This window comes from Heliangelus exortis, chromosome 2 (assembly GCF_036169615.1).
Source record: "Heliangelus exortis chromosome 2, bHelExo1.hap1, whole genome shotgun sequence".
In the NCBI taxonomy this organism is placed as follows: domain Eukaryota; kingdom Metazoa; phylum Chordata; class Aves; order Apodiformes; family Trochilidae; genus Heliangelus; species Heliangelus exortis.
Genome location: NC_092423.1, coordinates 55,261,966 through 55,283,126, shown reverse-complemented (window position 1 = coordinate 55,283,126; position 21,161 = coordinate 55,261,966). Strand labels below are relative to the sequence as shown.

General features: G+C 35.7%; 1 protein-coding gene across 1 annotated transcript in view; it reads right to left on the bottom strand.

The window, feature by feature from the left end:
- Positions 1–21,161, bottom strand: part of CNTNAP2 (contactin associated protein 2) — an 830,415-nt gene that overhangs the window by 515,569 nt on the left and 293,685 nt on the right. The window contains exon 2 of the mRNA XM_071736230.1: positions 6,340–6,450. Within this exon, the coding sequence (XP_071592331.1) occupies positions 6,340–6,450 (111 nt within the window). The remainder of the gene's footprint in view (positions 1–6,339; positions 6,451–21,161) is intronic.

Below are 21,161 nucleotides of genomic sequence, written 5' to 3'. Positions count from 1 at the left end.
GCCAAAATTTAAAACCCCATTGCAAAAAAGAAACAAAAAACCCCATAATGTCTCAATTACACCTATGCCAACATTTGAAATTTCCAATGCTTGTTTTATAGCACCAACAATTCTAATAACAGGTCAAGGTCAGCACTCTGAAAAAAAGCAACATGAAAGCTTAGACAAGAGTTACACCGTGGTGGATAAGGGAACTGTTTTTTGAACACCAGTTGTCTTACAGAAACTTCCTCTCCTATTCTAATATCAATTTTATGGGCAGCTTCATATTCCAATCTAATACTGGACTTGAAAGAGACCCCCAGATGCCAAATTTCTTCTTTATTCTACTGTACAAAAGACAATTTCCGAATTTCCATATACCCATATATCCAAAAATTCATTATGACCTTCATATTTGCACTTTCTACTGGGATTATTCCTGAAGGTCTGAGACCCTGCTCAGTTTCAATCAAATTCCAATTATATAACAATGCTCTGTGTTGAAATGATGCAGAATTTCTTCCCTAAATTAAAGTGATATAAGGTGTATGATGGGCAGCATTAATTCTTGTACTAGACAGAAGTGTAAGGTCTGATAGCTTGAGAACCATTAAAAGCAGGATTGATAATGCATTATATCAAATGTGTGGTAATGAAGCCCAAAAACGCCAGCAAAACTGTTTAGAGACAGAGTTTGAGCCTTTAAACAGCAAAGGTATTTATTTTCGGATCCGGTGAACTCCCAGCTTGCTCTGGACAAAGAGTTCCACCCCCCGAGGGAAAGGGTTAGGGTATTTATACAGTTACAGGGGAGGTTACATATATATTCATAAGTTTGCAACATATAATTATAATATTCATGACAGATGGAGTCCGGGCAGAGTCCAGGCAGAGTCCAGGCAGAGTCAGGTGGAGTCTGAGCGGAGCCTGGGCGGAGCTTGGTTGGAGTCCCCTTCTGGGAGATGTCGGGGGGGTCTTTGGATGAAATAAGAAGTCTTTCTCAAAACTTGGACTCTTTATCTCTCTTGTTTCCGATGACTTCATCCTCTTGTTACACAGCAAAATTGGACCCTTGCCATAATTTTTCCCTTATCTGCTGGTTGTGGCATTCTTATCTTGTCTTTGTGCAGGTGTTCACATTCTTTTGGTGCCCAGTTAGCCTTGGCAGTGCCTTGTTTTGAGAACAAGACCTACACTTTTACAGAAGTTAATCCCTTCGCTGCCTAGTTGGCCTTGGCAGTGTTTTGTTTTTAAAAGCAAGATCTTTACTTACAAGACAGAAGATGTTCACATTGCTTTAGTGGAAAGTTACAGGAATTAATCCCATCAGAAGTTAACCCTGTCAGGGTCTTTCTCTGTTTCAGTAAGAATCCTCGTGATATGATGTAGTCCATTGATTCTACTGTTGACAGGTCATAAGATGTTAGACCTTATAACCTTGACATCACATATGCAAAAGCAAGTGGAGATACATTTTTTAAAAGCTCCAGAGTGAGATAATTGAAAACTCTCCTTTCCTTGCAAGGTGGGGGCAATACAGAGTACTTTAGTAGGGGGATAGGTAGGACAAAAATGGGAGCTTGTCTACTAAATAGATTTCAGATAAAATGTGTTATGTGCTGGCAGTAACTTAATGGCATGTATATATGTGCCAACGTGAATGATTCCTGTTACTCATTTTGAAAAGGAAAATTAAGTATTACTTTGAAAAGTAATACATTTTCATATTTCTTCAAATATTACATTGGATCATTTAATACACTTTAAAATGTTTGTTTTACATAGGTATAGAATGTAAGCTGATAACAGAGATTAACTGAGAGAAGCACATACATCCAAGGTAAAATGTTTTAAGATTCATTTTGGTATGGATTTTCAAGATACCGTCAAACAGATTTGTAGAGGTTAGCTTTTCTAATCAAGTTATACTCTGTTCATGAAATCTGCATCTCCTTTGAAATAAGTATTTATATTAATCCATAAAGCAGCAAATGCTTACAGTGCTCCAAGTAGACAGCTGTGGAAAATGTGTAATATTCTTGCATATTGACATAGCCTACATACACCCAGGAGGCTCAGTTTCCAGATCAACCCCATTCCATGAAGTTTTAGTTCTTCTTGCCTAGATCACTGCTTCTGGGATTTGTAAAAGTGTAAAAGTGACATTTGGAATATGTTTGTGGATGTTTCTGCTTTTGAAGCCTCCTAAAACCTGCTGAAAATATTAAACTTTTGATGCTCATCCTTTCAATTGCAACATTTATAGCAGCAAACTGAATCAGAACAACTACAGTCACAACTGCAACTTTCTTAATAACATGATGTGACTGTTTAGTAAATCAGTCTTAACAAGCAATAAAATAAAACATACTATTCCATTCTGGTAAAGTGTTTTGCCTGTCCAGAGTGAAGTGGCATGAAAACAGAATAGAAAAACACAATTAGGCTGGAGCCTAAAAGTTTCAAATGCACATTTCCTTAATTTAAAGGGTCTGGGCCTAGAGAGGAGGGAGTTTTTCTATTTAACAACTTGAGCACAATGAGAATTAAATAGCACATTTGGTTTGTGGAACCCATTAGCTGATAATAACTCTTTGGAGAGAAAAAAATTGGACTCCCTTATTATGGGTTTGATTAGCAATATATGCAATTCCATGATGTTGTGAAATAGCTCAGCATTAAAATTGAGCTATTTCACATCATTTGAGGAACCAGAAGCATAAACTCATCAAAGGCCAATTTCCTATGTTAAACACATTCCTGAATTCTGCGGTACTTTTACTGGAACTAGAATGAGGAAACCAAAATTAGGTAAGGTATATATTGAAGCTTCAGTTTTGAGAAGTGTGTATGCTAGTCTTCATAGCTATTAAGACATGAATGACAACAGTCAAAGGAAGCTGCTATTTAAAAAGATCCAACTATATTTCAAATGACCTTTTGATACAAGAAATTAAGCACGTTTGATAAATGACAGCAGTGTAGATCCGTATTTCTAAAGAAACATTAAAAGTAAATGCACTGTAGTTATGATTAGGTTAAGAAAGGGGAAGGTAAAATACAATTAAAGGAAAACCATTTCCAAATGTCTTATTTACCTTTCACTTACAATAGAATAAGAAGTCTAGAAAATTAAAAGGAGGAATACTCACCTAAAATCAATTCTAAGTTCCTGCCCACCAAGCTGATGCAAAGATTTATTTTATTAAAGTGATTCTAATGACTTTTAAAATATCTTAAGACAGAGAATAGAATGCAAATGAATATCATTTTAATCAGAGACAGAAGAATTCAGAATAAATGATTAGTAGTGTTTTAAAATTTAACTCTTCTTCAATCTATTTCAACTAGACAATGAACAGCTCAAAACAGAAATTGAGGGATCCAACAGGCTGTCAAAGCCCGTTTCACACAGCAGAAAGAATGAGAATTACTAAAAATTATGTACGAAAATAAAGGCAACACTATTTCACGTAAGTCAGTACAAAATGGCATCTATTCTCACTCAGAAGTTTTCTTAGTCTGCAGTCCTAAAACCAAATAAATTTCTGTCACCATTTGAACAGGAGGAACTTAAGAAGGAGGGCTTTTCAGACTCTGAGAGGGGCAGAAAGCAAAGGGAAAGATATATTCCCTCCCACTTCCTGCCATAAAAGAGCAGAAATAAGAAGCTCCTTCCTCTTTTTTATCTTACCTCCTACTGGCGGCGCTGCCTTTCATTCCTGCCAGCTTGCCACATGCTATTGGGTTGTACATATATATTTGTATATATTTGTATTCTTTGTTATCTTACACTTTATGTTATTACCTTTCCCTTGTGTTAGAAAAATTGGCATCCAGTTGTTTTCAGCTTCCAGCTTAAGGTCTCCAGTATTTATGCCCTTTTATCTTCCCTTTGGGGAGGGGGGGCAGAATTGAGAGGAATTCTGTCATTAGGTTTGTGGCCCGCCCAAGCTGCTGCACCCTGACAATTGTCAATGGTGCTGACAGGCCACAGGCTTTGCATCAACTCTGCAGACTATAGCTAATGAGTGATATTTCCTTTAAACTAGTCTTCAGCTTCTGTTTATCTCATTTAGTTATAATAGTTCTCTCACAAACATTGCCTATTCTAACTTAGCTTTGTCATTGTATGGCCTAGTGACTATCAGTGTAATGCTTTTGACATATTTCTGTACCTAATGCAGATACTCTACAGAGAACAAACTGTTATTGCAGAACAAAAATGTAATGTAGAGGTCTACAATCATGAGCTGGTAACAGAAGGATTGTGAGTACAGGTACTAGGTGTTACCGGGGGGAGAAGGGCTGTAAGCAACTCACCAGGTCAAATACCAGTCATTAAAAGAAAGCACCTTGGGAGCTGGATTAGGATGATTTTAGAGAAAAAAGATAGAAACATCCTCCCCCCCCCCCAAAAAAAAAAACCAAACAAAAATTGCCCAAAATACAGAAGAAAAAGAGATCAAAGAACAAGAGTCCTACACATGTAAAACACACATGTACTGACAATTCAGACATCAGTTGCAAACTAATAAACAAAGATCAATGTCAGGACTCTGAGGGTACCAACAGGCCATAATTGCCCTGTCCAGTCTCCCCTGGGTACTCACTCCTCCTGCCCCCCTGGGCTTTTCAGCTCCATATGCCCTGTCTAAGCCACGTCCAGCCCCATTTCTTCCCCCCTTGTGAAATGAGCTTCCTGGCTCATCACTAGGCCTGGCTCATCCCTTCCTGTGCAATGGTCTCCAGACAAACGGCAGAACCTGCTTGTGCCATCAGTTTTTTGTTTTGTTTTTTAATAATAGGTAGGCCAATAATTATTCTTTTAATAAGCTTACAACTAGGTTAATAGTGTATTCGTGGCTTTGCTCATACAGTTTTGTGTGAGGATTTTTTGACTCAGAAATTGAACCAACAGCAGAATAAAATGTTGGTGGAGAAAATGAGTAGGCCAGGTGACAGTGCTGATGCCACCATTTCTGGTTTTAATCTTAAGTGATTTCCACAATTTAAAAGGGTTTCAGATTTTGTTTACCCAAAGACAAAATATTGTCACTTTTGTTTCAATGTTTTTTTGATTTTTGAGGAGCCAGAATATGGTATCTAGGCAGGAGAAACATAATTCCTCAAGGAACAGGAAAAATAAAAGCTGCAGTGCAAATAAGCCAACCTTCTACAAGTTTTGTGGCCATTTTCATAGACCTTCAATATGTAGAAGGTCAAGGCACTGTCATCACTTGATCTCTCTTCTTCCTCCTGAAAATAAAAGTATTTCTTAATTCTTGATTCATTAAGTCAATTCATTATACTCTTCACATGTATTTTGGGGGGAAGATAACATGCCATATTGACTGACAAGCTAATTACCCAAGAACCTATGAAATTTTAGATTTTAGGAATTTTAGACTGATATTGTTAAGGAAAAATTACAATAAATAGTATTCAGAATATTAATTTTCTGTTAAAGTTTCATGTTTAATAACAGAGTCACAGAATGTTAGGGGTTGGAAGGGACCTTGAAAGATCACTGAGTCCAACCACCCTGCCAGAGCTATCATTCTTGTGAAAGTGACAAAAGTGCCTCGATCTATCATTTTAGAGATCAATATCAAAATGGTAGCTAATCAGACTTCTAGAAATATCAAGGAAAGTTCCTGTGGATGAAGGTAAAGACTTGAGTCCATACCATGAAATAAATAAATTTACCTAGCCCTAAAGACACAATTAGACCAGGCAGATCATCAAGCAATACCTATTTTTCCAACCACCAAAACTGAGTTGGCTTTCTTTTCCTGTGTCTGTTTTGGATTTTTTGTTGTTGTTGTTGAGGGTTTTTTTTTTGTTTGTTGTTGGTTTTTTTTGTTTGGTTGTTTTTTTCCTGAACAACAGCTCATTGCATTAAAGAAACATGGCAAAAGTTCTGGTGGTGCCAAAAAAAGCTGAATGACAGCTGTCATTGCTAAGTCATTGGGATATAAGCTAAATCAACAAGTTTTGTTCCAGCAACCATGGCCTTGCAAGCATTCATTTTTCCAATTAACATAGGTATGCCCCTTTAACTGAAGTCAGTGTCTAGAACTGTACCAAGTTATTCCATCAACATAAACATTTGGTCCATGCTGCTACATGTTACTAGTAGTGTATTTCTCCTTGCAGTGCAATGGAGTGCAATTACTGTCACATACAATGAAATAAAAATTAATTCTACTTATAAAACCCTCTGTCAGGCAGCAAAAAGTTTGTTAAAAAAACCCATAAGCAATAGTATTTTAAATTAATATAATTTTCATATTAAAAATAATACACCATTTTTTGTTGAAATATTTGAATATTCAAGTAGAGAGCATCTCTTACCGCCTCGCTTGTTTAACTTGGCATAGCCTGGTACATAGCTGCTGGTCATAGATGATGAACTGCTGAAGGAGGAGTGGGGTAATGCTGAGACCAGAGGTTCATCACATTTTTCTGAAACACAAGAAAACAGATTCACTTTATGTTGTTAATTATTCATTCATATTAAAAGGCAATGTGACCTTTATTTTTCCTTTAGGTAATAACACAACCTTATAATTTTTGTTCACATGGAAGGTATGTGGCTACATGCCAACAATTCAGTAAAAAATCCCCAACAAATAACAAAACAACCACAAAACCAAACAAAAAAAAAAACAAAAAAAACAAACCACAACCAAGGCCAAAAAACCACTCACACAAAAAAAAAACCACAAAAAAACCCCACCCCAAACCAACAAACACAGACATACACCTCAACATGAGAAGATAAAGATTTTGACAAAAGACAGAAGTAGATAACGGTAATGCGTAACCATGGGCTATCACTCTCTTTACAAATACTCCAAAGGAACACTGAGTTCCTGACCTGATATATCTGGCATATTTTTGGTGACATGAAAATGTAATTCTATGGGTAAGGATTATCAGGAAAGCTTCCTAAGAAGTAGGTAAGATAAAAACTTTTAATTCTTTAATAGAAGTGCTGATAACCTGGTATTAAAAATAAAAAGGAAACAATTCAGGGGACATGAATAAATGCCTATGAATTACCATATATTACAGGTTTACTGAAAAAAATTAACAAAACAATATTTTTTTTAAAAAAAACATAATCTTTGTAAGCCATTTTAGCATTTCACTTCTGTTTTACTCATAATAAAGATTAACTTGGTATTAGCATCTAAGGTAGAAATAAACAAAAACAGAACCTTTGTCTTTCTGATGAAAAAAGTTTAAAGCAAATCTCCTGTTTTATGAAGTTATGTAAATTAGAATGAAGGGAACTGGCTTTTGTTTTTTTAAGTACTTAGATATCTATTGTACTGCCCTTTGTTCTAGTTTTTCCTCTGTTATTTCAACAAATGGGTGAAATACACAGGTTAAATTTCTCATTTACATTTCAGGTACTACCTACCACAGCAGAAAAAACCTGTAACCTACACCAATTGGCTTGATTGATGAATTTAAACACAAGCAGTGCAACACAGGCTCTTCTATTAATGAAAATACTCTAAATTTATATTTCAAGAAAGCATTAGACCACCCTGTTCGGAAACATCAAACACTCAACCACATCACATAGTTTTCATACAATTAGAAAGCAGTATTTGGTCAGACTAGATCCCATGTGTACGCTGAATTAATGCCACCCTCAAAAGTGGAACTTCAATAGGAAAACAAAGGACTGTGCATGAATCAAGCAATTTATAATGCAGGCCCTCCTAAAATTTCCAGTCTCATGTAATGAAAACTAAAATTACTTTTACAGCAATAGAAATTGAAGTAAAGAAATACAGAATAATATTAGTTCATGAATCAGTAGTTTGACATTTAACAATATAAGTTTCCTTCACAAAGCTATGAGAGGTTTTTAAGGGAGAAAACAAAATTCATACCAGCATAAACACACAGGCAAGAGTTAAAGGGCAATTGTTTTGCACTGTATTAAAGGACAATTCCAATGACTATAAAGTTCCCTACCACACCATTTAATGACAGAATTTTGACAAGGGAGATAAATGGTTTTAAGCATTATTGCTTATACCGCAAACAGAAGGATTGATTCCCCTCTTCCCACTGGTTTGGCTGCAGCCACAGGGCACATCTGTCAGAAGCCAGAAGCCTAACGGGCACAGTGCCTTGCGCTCACATCACACACCCAACCAGCACATCAGGCTCACAAAAGACCTCTCTCTGGCAGCAGGGGTATGGCATAGAGCAAGGGCCTACATTTTAACATCCTGGGTGACAAGCTGCTATTATTTCAGTCAAAGCAGTACTACGAGGTGAGAACTTAAGAACAGAAGTGAGCAGCAGACTGAAGTGCTCGTTACACATTTTGCCCTAAATGTCATAATTATAGAAAGACAGCGTTATCTGACAAAAGTTTTTTTTCATTTATTTATCTATAGTGTATTTTTGGCTGCTGAAGTCACTTGTCATTAATTCTATTATATAGGTGTGATAGATACACTTGACCCCATAACCAACCTAGTGTTAAATTGGTACAGGCTCCATAGGAGGTGAAGACCTGAGCCATAACAAGGCAAAGAACACCTCCAAAGTTCCAGACTGTTCTTTGCAAACCCAAAAAGGAGCAGAGAGACATAGAGGTCATTGATGCATATGAGCTTGGAACACTTGGTCATGTAATTAGCACATGAATAGTGAGTTGCTTTTCCAAGACTCATTTATCATGGAGCAAAGTTGTAGGTACCAGGAGTCTCATGTATGTCTTCCCCAGTGCATGCAATTTGATTGTGAGCTGACCATTTTAGTCCACAAATATGACAGCCTAAGTGAGCCTTCTTTGACCTCTCCCTGCTTGGTAGTGTGGCTGCATGGTGGTCATCTCCCCTTGAACTGGGATGCCTCTTTATTGTGCTCATCAAAGCACAGACATGTCTTAGGAACTGAATATTTTTGGGAAGAGACTAACATCATGCATAACTTTGTATTACAGTGTACTAAGATTCTGTCTTGGAAACTTTGATTTCAGTCTTGGTAGTTTTGGGTCATTGTTAGATCCTTTGTGCAGTACACTAAGACTGAACCTTATCATTGGACTTAGTTAAGATACATTGTTAAAATGTAATTCAATAAAACCACTTTCCTGATATATTTGACAGTAGTTCTTTAAGCAGTCTAAACTGATTATTCCTCACACTAGGTAGAAGAGGGATAAAGCATTTAAATACAAAAGAAAAAATAATAAGAAGTATTTTGAAAGTATGTAACAAAAATCTCTTAATAGCATTTCCTTATGCTTTTCTTACATGATATTTACCTTTGAGGAAAACAAGATATTCTTATTAGCAGTGACAGATGAAGACGACCATGTACCTTTGTTCACTTTCCTGCTTCACATTCCCTCCTCCCATTCACTCATTAAATTCTTTTTAAAATAAGTTGACAAGAAAAACTAAATTAGCTATCTAGTTACACTGGAGATCAGGACTTCTTAAAGAAGCTCCTATATATGTGTATGAATATACTGAGAAACAGAAATATTTATTAACCTATGCATACACTCAGAGTAAAAGTGTAGCTTTTTTCCCACACATTATTAAATAGGATGTAAGAAAGAAAGATGGCATAAGGGTCAGGTAAGCCTCCTTAGGAGTCAGGCTACTTTTTTGAACTCCAAATAAAAGAGACAGGTGTTACCTTATCCAATACTCAAAGCAATGCCAGAGGAATTGATATGAAAGCATCTACAAAAGGTTTTGGTCATAAAGCATCTGATCCTGCATTACTGGCATATTCATAAAACCAATTAAATACAGCAGGGGAGAAGAGAAAAACCTGCATCTTTGTGGAAGAATATTAGAAATAGAAAGATATACCTACAGTAAAATTTTGGTGCTGGTGTAATTTGATCAATTAATGAATCTATTACTAGATTCATTATATTACTATTCATCACAAATATTTTTCAATTATTTGTGAAATAAAAGAGCTAATCTAAAATATGACTAAAAACTGTGAAAAAGGGATAAAACTGTGATCAAACCCTTAAATTCTGCAACAAAAATTTGAACTGGATTTTAGGCAATGTGTTCAGAAACAACACAGTATCTGAAAAAACATCTCTCCAAATAGTAAAAGCTAATCAGAACTTCTATTCTGTTATTGATCCCAGTAGCTATTGAGAAAATCTCCTTTTATTTTGACAGCTACTATGTTGTCAATAGTATTGATGAAGCTAAGCAAAAGGAAACGGTGGAAAAAATTGTTTGGAAAGACTGCCACAGATTTAAGAGAAAAATCCTTGAGAATCCTTTGGTTATTTCAGCAGTTATTTCTGCAGAATCCAATTTTTTCCTTACTAAAACCAGGATCATATATTCCTTCCTTTTACTGAGATATAATATCTTTCCCCATATAAGTTGACGTACTGTGTTCTGCTAGTCAATTACAGAGCACGCCATCCTGCCAGTGTTGTCGCAGGAAAGAAATAAACTCTTCTCCATACCGTTTATCTCAGTGATGTATTAACATCCAAGACACCTTAGGTTCATTTAAATGTTACCATCCTAAAGCAATACCACACTTCCACTCCATTTTGTTAAAACAAAAATAACTAATAATTGTGTATGATACTCTAACCTTGTTATTCAGAGGGAAATTACAGTTTATTTCCATCAGATACAAAGTTTTCCAAGAACTCAGACAATTAGATCACCCGATGTCATTAAATATAAAGGCAAAACCTCTACAATCCACAAACTTCAAAACCTTCACAACCTAAAGACCACAGAAGGTAAGGACTTCTATGCACTTGCATTGGTCTTACATACTTTCTCAGGCACCTGGCTATTGGAAACCAGATACCAGGTAAGATGGCTCTTTATTCTTACCGAGTGCAAGACTCTCATATGTTCTTGTGTACACACTCAACTAAACCAGAAAATGTTTGTCCTTTTCTGTTTTATAGTCTATTTATAATTTTTGTATTTATTTACAAAGTCACTCATCTGCTTTGACCACAATTGCTTTAATTCCTCTTAGTCCCTGAACTAACTGGGGAGCAGAGACCAAACTATTTGAAGTGACAGGTGTTGATTGTAGCACAAAGAATATCATATATATGCAAGCTCTTGACTTATCGGCACCAAAAGTTGTTGAAGCTTACTTCTTGCTATACCAATGACTTCAATGATTTTTGGTGGGCAGAATAGAAAAACTCAATGTTTCCCTTCACAAAAGTCTGTTCTCACGCTTTGCATCCTGATCAATAAACAGGTCACCTGTAAAGTTCCTGATATACCTTATGAAAAGAGCCTGAGTAGATGAAAAAGACAATCTGCACTTCATCTTTATATCTTTGACATTTACATCTAGCTTACAAACTATACACGTGGAAATGTTAAGAACTGTGAACAGTATACATTTCAAGTCTCAGATGGTTTTTATTTATAATTTGAAGGAGGATCTCTTAGAAGCTCTTGCAGAGGTTCTGTCAGCAAAGTAAAAAGAGATCTAAGATGTGCTTCAAAAATAAAAATATTTGAATATTGATAAATAGTACTCATTAGAAGTAAGTGATGATGATTTACTAAGAATACTTCTGAATAACAAAAGGTTTTCTGCCATTCTGGTCAAGTGTGAACTGAGGAACAGACCTTTAAAAAAAGACCAAACTCAAAAGCAACAAACTCATCCTTCTTTCTTCAAAATCTTCAGTCAAGATTACCTATCAAACTATGATACATCACCCCAAGTCTGCTGTAGTGTACTAGCTGTAAAAGACAAATATGCCACCAATAATAATTTCACTAAGAAAGCCATGTGTATGTGTCAGAAAGGAAGAACTCAAAAGCTGATCAGCTTAGATGCAAAAAAGCAAATGACTGCACTATTGATATTGTGGTCTGAGTCCAAATTAGCCAAATTAGATGAGGGCATCTGAAGTAGCGTTAAAAAAGCATGTCAGCTATGAAGTACACAAAATCATGGCTTTCTGAACATAACACAATAATTTTACTGTACAAACAGAACATTTGCAATACAAACCCCAAAATCTTAACTACTACCAGTACATCAAATCATTAATTATAGAAAAATACCTGCTAAGTGCAAGGAAAAACCCCAAAACTTTAATGCAACTTAAAATCTTACTTGTAACGCAAAAGACTCTTCTTTTAAAATATGAGTCCTAGTGTATGTCAGTTAACAGGGAAAAAATATCATTTGTGTTTAACTTGCACAATCTGCTAAATGTTAGTTACCTTTAACACATTTTTTTCTCCCAGTTTGAATATATACAGTGATTTCTCTGTAGAATATGGAGGAAAAAGAATAAGCCACCAACCATTGTCAAAGGCAGTCACGAGACTGCAAGGGCACTTTGGACAAATACACATGGGAATTGGCATATCTCCAGTGACAACCAATAGGAATATTAATGTGGCTATTCTGGATTACAGTTTATTAGTATGCTGGCAGGTTTTATAATCTGAAATAAATGCTAGAATCTACTGTGTTTAATTCACAAGAATGTGTCACCCTGAAGAGGAGGAATAAATAAGCATAGGTTGCTATAACATTTTATATCTTATTTCAAATGAACTTTGAAAGTGATGCTGACTGAAAATTGCAAGATACTACAAAGCATCTTATGGTCAATGGTAATGCCTTTTAAAAAATCACTTAAAAATCTCATAGAAGCAGATGTTATTGAGGAAAGCCTACCTCAGGTTTAACTTCAGTCACAAGAAAAGCAACCTTGTCCCAGTGTCACAGTCTGTTGCTCTAGACAAACCCCTCATCATATGGGATAGGAAGACTGCTGGAGAAATCATCTTCTTAGTCTCCAGAAGGGTCACTAATGAGAGCAATAAATACTGATCTAAATGGCTGGGAAATGTAGGGCAGGGACACTCTAGTTCTTAAGTCAGCAAGAAATCAGTTAAGTGCTCATCAAGGAAGGCTTTTTGCTATGGAGAAATTAAATATTTTCTTGCTGGGTATACTTGCCAGATATACCAGTCTTTGTATTTTTGGCATAGTTCAATAACCCTTTGCTTTATGCATATTCTTTTGTGTTTTTCTTGGGTTTTGTTTGTTGCTTTGGAGGGGTTTTTGGGGTGTTTTTTGTAGACTGCTTTTCTTTTGTTTGTTTTGGTTTTGTTTATCTTATTTTTGTTTATCTGCCCCCTTGCATTTTTTCTCAATGTGCTCTTGTGAGCAGTGTTCTTTCCATACGGCAGAGTCTGTAGCATCCCTACATGACTGACATTACACGGGACAGTCTTGGTAGAGTGCTAAGGAGCCAAGTTCACTTTCAGCTTCATGAGCGAAATAGTCTGAGTGTTAATGGAAGCCTTTCTGTAAGCTGATCTGGAGAGCAGCTGTAATCTAATGGATTGAAGAAGTTTATATTGATTACAGGGATGTTTCATATTCCACTTCAAGCTTCATACCATCAATAGAGGTAGTAGCTGTTGCTCAGAAAGGTGTCTGCTGTTGTAAAGGAAGAAAACTTTAGCAGCTACTTTTGTCCCTCCAAGGTGAAGCCATAAATTACACTAATTTAGTGGTCTCCACACAAACCTTACTGTTCAATGTTACTTTTTCTGGTGTTTATTTCAAGCCTTGCTATAGATCTCTGCAAGGAAAGGAACAAGTCTCAGTTAATTTTGGGTTTTTTTATGGTGGTTACTTCGCTCACAGCAGAGTACAGCCTGTCAGGACTGTTTCGTTTTTCTGGTTCTGAATCAGGAATCAGTTTTTGGGCAACATGGGATGTGCCACTGGGGTCACATTTTTAAAAATACACTTGAATGCCCAAAGACACATAGTACTTTAGCAGATTTTCCAAAACATCTTTTTCACTGAAGTTTGTTTCTGACATCTATTGACTAGTTTTCAGAGCAGTCAGAGCCTTATTAATCCCAAAGGCCACAAAATGGCTACATGTTTTGACTCCTATAAAGTAGAACTCTGTTCCTTCCAAGGACCAAAGAAATTAGAAAAATTCCTTGTTTTGCTATTTTATCAACCAACATCCATAAGCTCTCCCGGGAAACACTGAAATTGGCAATATTATACCAATAGCTCAAATGTGCAGTGCATTATATGACTACTATCAGACATTTCTGGCTGCAGTGCCTTTCATCAAATGGCATAGAACATATTCCATAGTACACTGCACACTTTTGTCTTTAACTTTGGAAAATGTGAAAATGTTTAAAGTAAACATACTTAATTATTGTGATTTACAATTTAAGCAGAGATTAGGATTTTTTTTTTAAATTAAATTATTCAATTCAGAATAATTACAAGTATAAAGGTGTACAAAGTAGCATCTTGAAATTCAGATTTATCAACATTTCAACATTTCACAAAGGTAATACAGAAAAATGTACCCAAAATTCCAATATTTGCACACTTCGATTTTTCATCAAAATGTCAGTATTTTAAATTCTGATTTTACAAAACAAATAAAAAAATTGTTTCTTTACTATTTTACATTCAGAAAAAACATAGATCCTTAAAAATAAAACTTGAATCTTACTATATTCAAGCTTTCAGTTTTTGAGTGCCCAGTCCATAGGACATGTATTCTGGGATGCAGTGTTGAAACACCATTGTAAACCGTCCAGCAAAACAACAGGACTGCCTGGTGCCTACAGAAATAGCCTGCATATGGCCTAAGGCAACAGAGATAAGGACTGAGCAGCAAAACTCCAGTTCAATTTGATTGTGTCTCAACTACTCTTAGGAAGTGAAACAGGCCTAAAAAAGAAGAAGCTGTGGTGGTGGGTTTTGGGAGTTTCATTGACACCAACCCTCCCCCACCAACCCTCCCAATGATGGATCCAGGACCTGTGATTTTCTACTATCTCTGCCTCTTTTCCTGTCCTACTCCCTCATTTTCTCTTTCTCTCTCCTATAATCATTAAGTACCACAATCTTTTTCGCAGGCTGTGCACCTTGAACATACATGTATTGTGACTTTTGTGATCCAACTAATCAGACTTTATGATCGTGCAGCATGAAATTATATAATAATCGAAGTATCAGCTTTTATTAATTATTCCTCCTATAGCTCTAACTTAATCTTGTATTCAAATACAGACCTTGAGAGTCGTTTGGCCTTAATCTGATCAAGAGGTATCTGAGGGTCAAGCATTTCCTTGGATCTTAACATTTAAGTCACTCTCCCTGGGAGGGCCAGGTCTGGCATTACAAGGCTGGGTTCAGGCAGGCTCCTTTCTGAGGAATTTAGAAAGCAAGGGGGTACAATCTGTGTCTCCCTGTCTCCATGTGCTCTACCCTGGTTTTGACACAGTTTTGGATTATTTAAAAAATAAATTATTTTTATTGTCTTTAAGCTGTATCTATCGTAAAGTTAAGCAGGGCTTTGGTTGGTTTTAGATTGTGGTTTTACTTTTTTTATTGGAAAAGTGTGGACAGAGGCAGTAATTACATCACTAAAACAAACAAAAAAAGTCTCATTTTAGCTTAAAATGCATTCATCTGCCTATTTCCTAGTTCACACTTTTCCTTACTTGACATATCAACAAGTATTTTTGTTTATTTGTTGGGTGTGGGGGCGATTTCTTGGTTTGATCTGCTTGTTTTTCAGGACCCAGGAATAAGATAATACTGCATGATAACTAGTTTCCGGAAAAACATTTTTACCAGTCAGTTTAACTTTTCATCTTTGCTTTAGAAGCTTTTCATCTCTACAACTAAGTTTTTGTCTTTAACAAGAACAAAACACTAGTTTTTCTCAAAATGCATACTTATTTTAATGATTCCACTACTTGTAGGAATTGTAGATCAACATAAATCTTCTGAATTTAGAGCTATTATTACAGGTTTCACATAATATAAGCCAGACCAAAACAACCAGTATAGGAGTTTAAAATTTCTGAGCGCTTGACTATGGAAGCATATCCAGAGAAAGCCAATTATTAGCTTGCAAAACAATAGAGCACAAATACACAACAAAGATATTGTCAACTGGCTATACAGAACCTGCCACTATGGCTATCAAATTGTAGAATTTTTTTCTTTTGCACAGCAGAATGTAAGCATCACATAAACTCCAAAGGTGAGGTTTAATAATTAAGGTGAGGTTTAATAATTCCATGTTTGTGCTTTGTTGTTCATTTTCATCTCCACTTTGGAGAAAACAGATATTTCATATTTATACCAGAAGCTATTAGTTAGCTGTTTATCAGTTGCCTACTGTTAGAAGTGAGGATAGAAGCAACACTCAAAACTTTGTGATCTATGAGGTAAACTGTATTATACTGACAGATTATAGTTATTTCTCCTGAGAGGAAATGACAAGTAAGGTCTAACCTTGGTTTCCTTCCTCCTTTACTTCCAGATTTTTTTCCCACTCCAACTAACTATAAAAGGCATGCTTTCTCAATTTCTGCTGTTGAAGGATGAGAGGATTAGTTATGCTTGCATTTTGCAAACTCTTCTGTTAAAGAATACTCATTCCCCATGTTTCCAAAGAAGTATCAAGTGACCCTATAAATTGAATTACCATGATATGTTGATTTCACTGAAAGTATCAAGAAAATGTTCCTGAAAAGATATTTTAACAGATGAAAGATTAAACACTTTTGATCTTTCTCCTTACTCTTATGTTAATCTGGGCAATATATAGCACAATTTTAAGATCATATTTGTCCAAATCTCTAGCACTAATACTTTGAAAAGATTATATGTAAATCAGAGCATCCTAACAAATGTTTTGATATGTTGCTATGAAAACTGCAAATTGTTTCCAGTAAGTGCTCAGTATCCTTAAGGATACTGAAGCAACAACACCAGAACCCAGTCAGTTTGAAACAGTAGCTTCAGAGGACATTTTGTAGGTATGTTTTACCTTATTCCCCAAGATGTGAAAGTGCCTAGCATTTAATAATTAAAAATAGAATCTTTACTTATTTCCCTAGCGACTAAAGAAAATATCATACCTCTGTGATAAGAACATATAAAGATTTACATAAATGTGTATATCTGAAGATGAACAGAACATTTTTCTTTATGATAGAAGTGGGAAAGATGAGAATTTTTGAGTCACAGTTTTAAAGTTTTGATAGGACTTCTGTTGCTCATACAGGGTATGGTAACTAGCACCACAAGAAAACTCCTTGTCAGTCTGCTTGGATTGCCAGTTTTCTGAAAGAAATAATACTTGGGAGTAAAGTCAGTGTTTAAACTAAGATACTGAAGCTCATCAGAAGAAAATAGCAAAAGTTTAATATATCTATATGAATAAAAGAATAATAGGTCAAATCTTACCTAACCGAGGATAGTTAAAGCGAGATGTATCATCCAAAAGAGCCATCTCCGGTTTTGAGATGCCAGCCAATTTTAATTCTATAAAATGAAGTGTGCTTCAACTCCAGCTCTTAGTTCTAAACTTATTGGAGATGATAAAATCTTAGCAGGAAAAAAAAAATTCTGTAATATAGTTTTCTATTATTATGAGGAGATGGCGTGTTACAGGTCCTTCTATGTTCTTTTTAAAATGGAATGAATTTCCAGTCAAGGAAAGCTTCAGTTAGAGCAGAAGAAAATGCCAAGTAGGACACCCAGTTCAGAACTTAATGGGGATCAAAATCAATTTTAAAAGGGCTTAATCAAGCATAAGGTTAGTGTAACTTGTAACCTTATCTTTCACTGGGAAAGGTAGTTATAACAATTCTAGGTAACTTCACATGATCTCAAAGACTTTTAAAAAAAAATTGTAAATACCATTAAAGATTATTACAGTGGTGCAAGAGCCACTTCCCTTTTCACATTTCCATTTTTTCTCTCTGGAAACTCTTATTTTAGAAACACTCATTAAAGAGAATAATAATGTAATTAATTGTCTTAAAAGCTGGCTGTGAGAATGAAATAAATTTTTTACATAGAATATGTCACTGAGTTTCTCTTCCTGTTTTAAATTACCAGACCTCCCTTATTTTAATGTGTTACGGAAATCCAAACTGATATTTTGCAACAGACTTAGCTGTCCACCTCATTCTGCTGTTCATGTAGCATATATAATATAAATTGTTGTTTTTTTCTGATTTTCAAATTCAAATTGTGTTGATGATAGCATTGTCATTATCATGCACAGGTACTACTGAGGCATTTTTAAGGCCTTGGTTATTATGCTTGGTAACACCTTATTATTAACTACATGTTTAACAGGTCCACCAATGAATACAGCACAGTTACATTAGCATAACTGAAAAATGAAGGTGACTTAGAAATACAGCCCACTGAGTTCAATTTTAATCATATATCTGAATACTAAGTTTGAAACATTACAGCTTACTGCATTTGACTGGATCACAAATACAAAGCAATGAAGCATCATCCATGAGACTTTCCAGTTGTACCAGCTGCAGCTGCCCAGGTCATGGCAGGGGGCCAACAAATCTCTGGCAAAACGCTGCCCGGAGGTGAGGGGTGAGCAGCAAAGTGTGGGAAACATCTCTGCCAGCCCCAAGGGAGAGTGGGAGGAGGGGGAGAATAGGTCCTAGCCATGCATCCACCACAGAGATTCCCTGGAGAGCCTCCCTGGAGCAAGTAGATATCTCCTGATGGAGCAAGTGCTGGGTCAGGGGAACAGTGTGAGAGGGCAGCGGTGGCAGAGGGGAGCCCCTATTCCCCTGTGCAGCTCCAGAGGAGGTAGAGCAGATAGCAATCAAAGAGTGCAGGAGCTGAGGTTGAAGAGAAACTAGTTTAAGTTTTACTTGTTTCTTTGTTTGGTTTGTAGCATCTAACTCTATTATGCTTGACAATAAGATGAATTCATATTCCCCCTCATCAAATCTGTTTGACCATGAGGTAATTGGTAAGTGATCTTGATGCTCAGGCTTCTTCATCTTATTTTCTCCTCTGCCCAAGTGAGGAGGAGAGTGAAGAAGCAGCTGGGTGGAGGTGTCTGGCAGCTGGCCAGGGTCAGCCCACCATTCTGTTTAAAAATCAAATATCAGAGACCAGACATTATATTGCTTGTCAGAAACACCACAGAAATTCATGACAATAATGCTGACTAAATGCAGTGTAAAAGGATTAAATGCTTTTTACAAATCCATTCAAGGGCAAAAAACCCCAAATTATTTTGCAAAATAAATTCTACATAGTCAGCTTTCTACTCAAGTTTAACTCCCTGTCTTCAGTTTAATATTCATAGCCAGAACAAAACTGTGGACATCTGGCTTTTGCCTATCCTTGACACAGCCCTCCGGGGTCCCACTAGAAAGAAACATGGAATTCAGACAGAATTCCACCTCCACAAAAGTGAGAAGATACCAAAGGAAATTAATTACGCTGTCCTTTCAGTAAGGAAAGTACACTGACAAGGCTTGAGCTTAGCTCAGTCACCCCTCTAACAAGCACAGCATGTACAGCATGACAAGAGAAGAAAGACACCTCAGGGAAGGTGAGAAAACATTTTACTTGCCTCCTCTAGACAGCAATTCTTCAAGTTTAAGCTGGGGCTGCAAAGCCAGGATCCAGCACCATTTGCTGAAACCAACGACTGTACTAGAGCAGTCACTATTCATTTATATGGCAAGCTACTGGTAATGTGAACTTTAATAGAGAGTATGATTTCATACATTATTCTACATCTACATTTTATTCCTTATTCTACATTTTAAATTGCTCTTCCTGGGATATATGCATCAGCAGCAACAATATACTTTCATCAAAGCATTATGATTTATCTTCACATCTGCGTACTCAATAGTGTGCTGGGAACTTTAAAAATGTTGTATTGTCAGTCACCATAAACACAGAGATAATGCTGCTTTCCACTAAGGCAGCCCTCTAACAAGATTTGAGAGTTTTCACCAAACCTCAAATAACTCACACAATGCACTGAAGACACTGTGTTTTGTCCTTTTACAGATGAGCAGATTGATTCATTACTTCTTATTCAGAATTAGTCTGAGTAAAGACCATCAGAAAGCTTGAAGCAAAAATTGAAACTATTTAATCTTGTCATTGAACTATGAATGGAGGACATTGGATCAGAATAAGGAAAATCTCCTGTAATATAAATACTAAGATCATATGCAATGTAAAATGGGGCCTTTCAACCTTGATTTTTCTACCCCACTTCTGAATCGAAAAACAATTAATGAAGGTTTAATTAATTAACAATTAATTCAATTAATTAACAATTAATGTTCAATCCAGTATATATATAATAAGATCTTCTGTTTTGAGAAAAATAAAGACAGAAGATGTTGGAAACAATTAGGAAATAATCAGTATAAATGAAATTCAAATGAAAAAGAGAGTGACAAAATTTAAAAAAGTTTAAAAATGTTAAAATGACCTAATTAAATTATTTAACAAAATGAATTTGTATCTATTAGTAGCTTCCTGCCCTAAAGAAACTAAACAATAAACAACAACAAAAAAACCCCAAACAACAAAACCAAACAAAAAACTTTTACCAACTGTTCATTTCATTCCCAGGATTAATTTCCTTTAGCCACTATTAATTTAATATACAAAGTTAACTTTTATGTCCACTGGACTTTGCCAGGACAGTAGGCTGAATATGTGAATAATTCATATTCTCTTAAAAATGAATGAACAATATTGGAGGTAGATTAAAAGAATGGCTAAGTGATTGCAGTTAACAAAAAAGTTTCCTTTTGCTCCCTTATGGAGAGTGATTGAATATAATTTTATTGAACTTCATTATCCTAATGAGAAAATATTCCATCCTCAATCTTATCCAAAAGGCTAGTGACTTGGTGCTTCTGCTTAGTAAGGATATTTCATAATTACTGAAACTACATCTGTTTGATTAATGAGCCTTTTCCAGCATCCATACATCTTTCAGTTTGGTTGATGATACACATTAGAGATATAAGCATATGCACACAGATGCTTATTGTATATGTGTACAAGTAAAACATTACTGAGAAGAAAAATAAGAAGGACCACAAATAGAATGGTGTAATTCTGGTTTTCATTGGCTTAAGCAAAAGTGTGAAATTTTTCCCTCCATTTCTGTTCTTACACAGAAAACCAAGTTTGCAATAAATACTTCAGTAAAACTTGCAGTAAACTTTATTGCCCATCTTAAGGCCATCTTAGAATGGCTTGCAATCAAATACCAAAAAATCAACACAGGAAATACATAAACAAAGGAACACTGATGTTATATT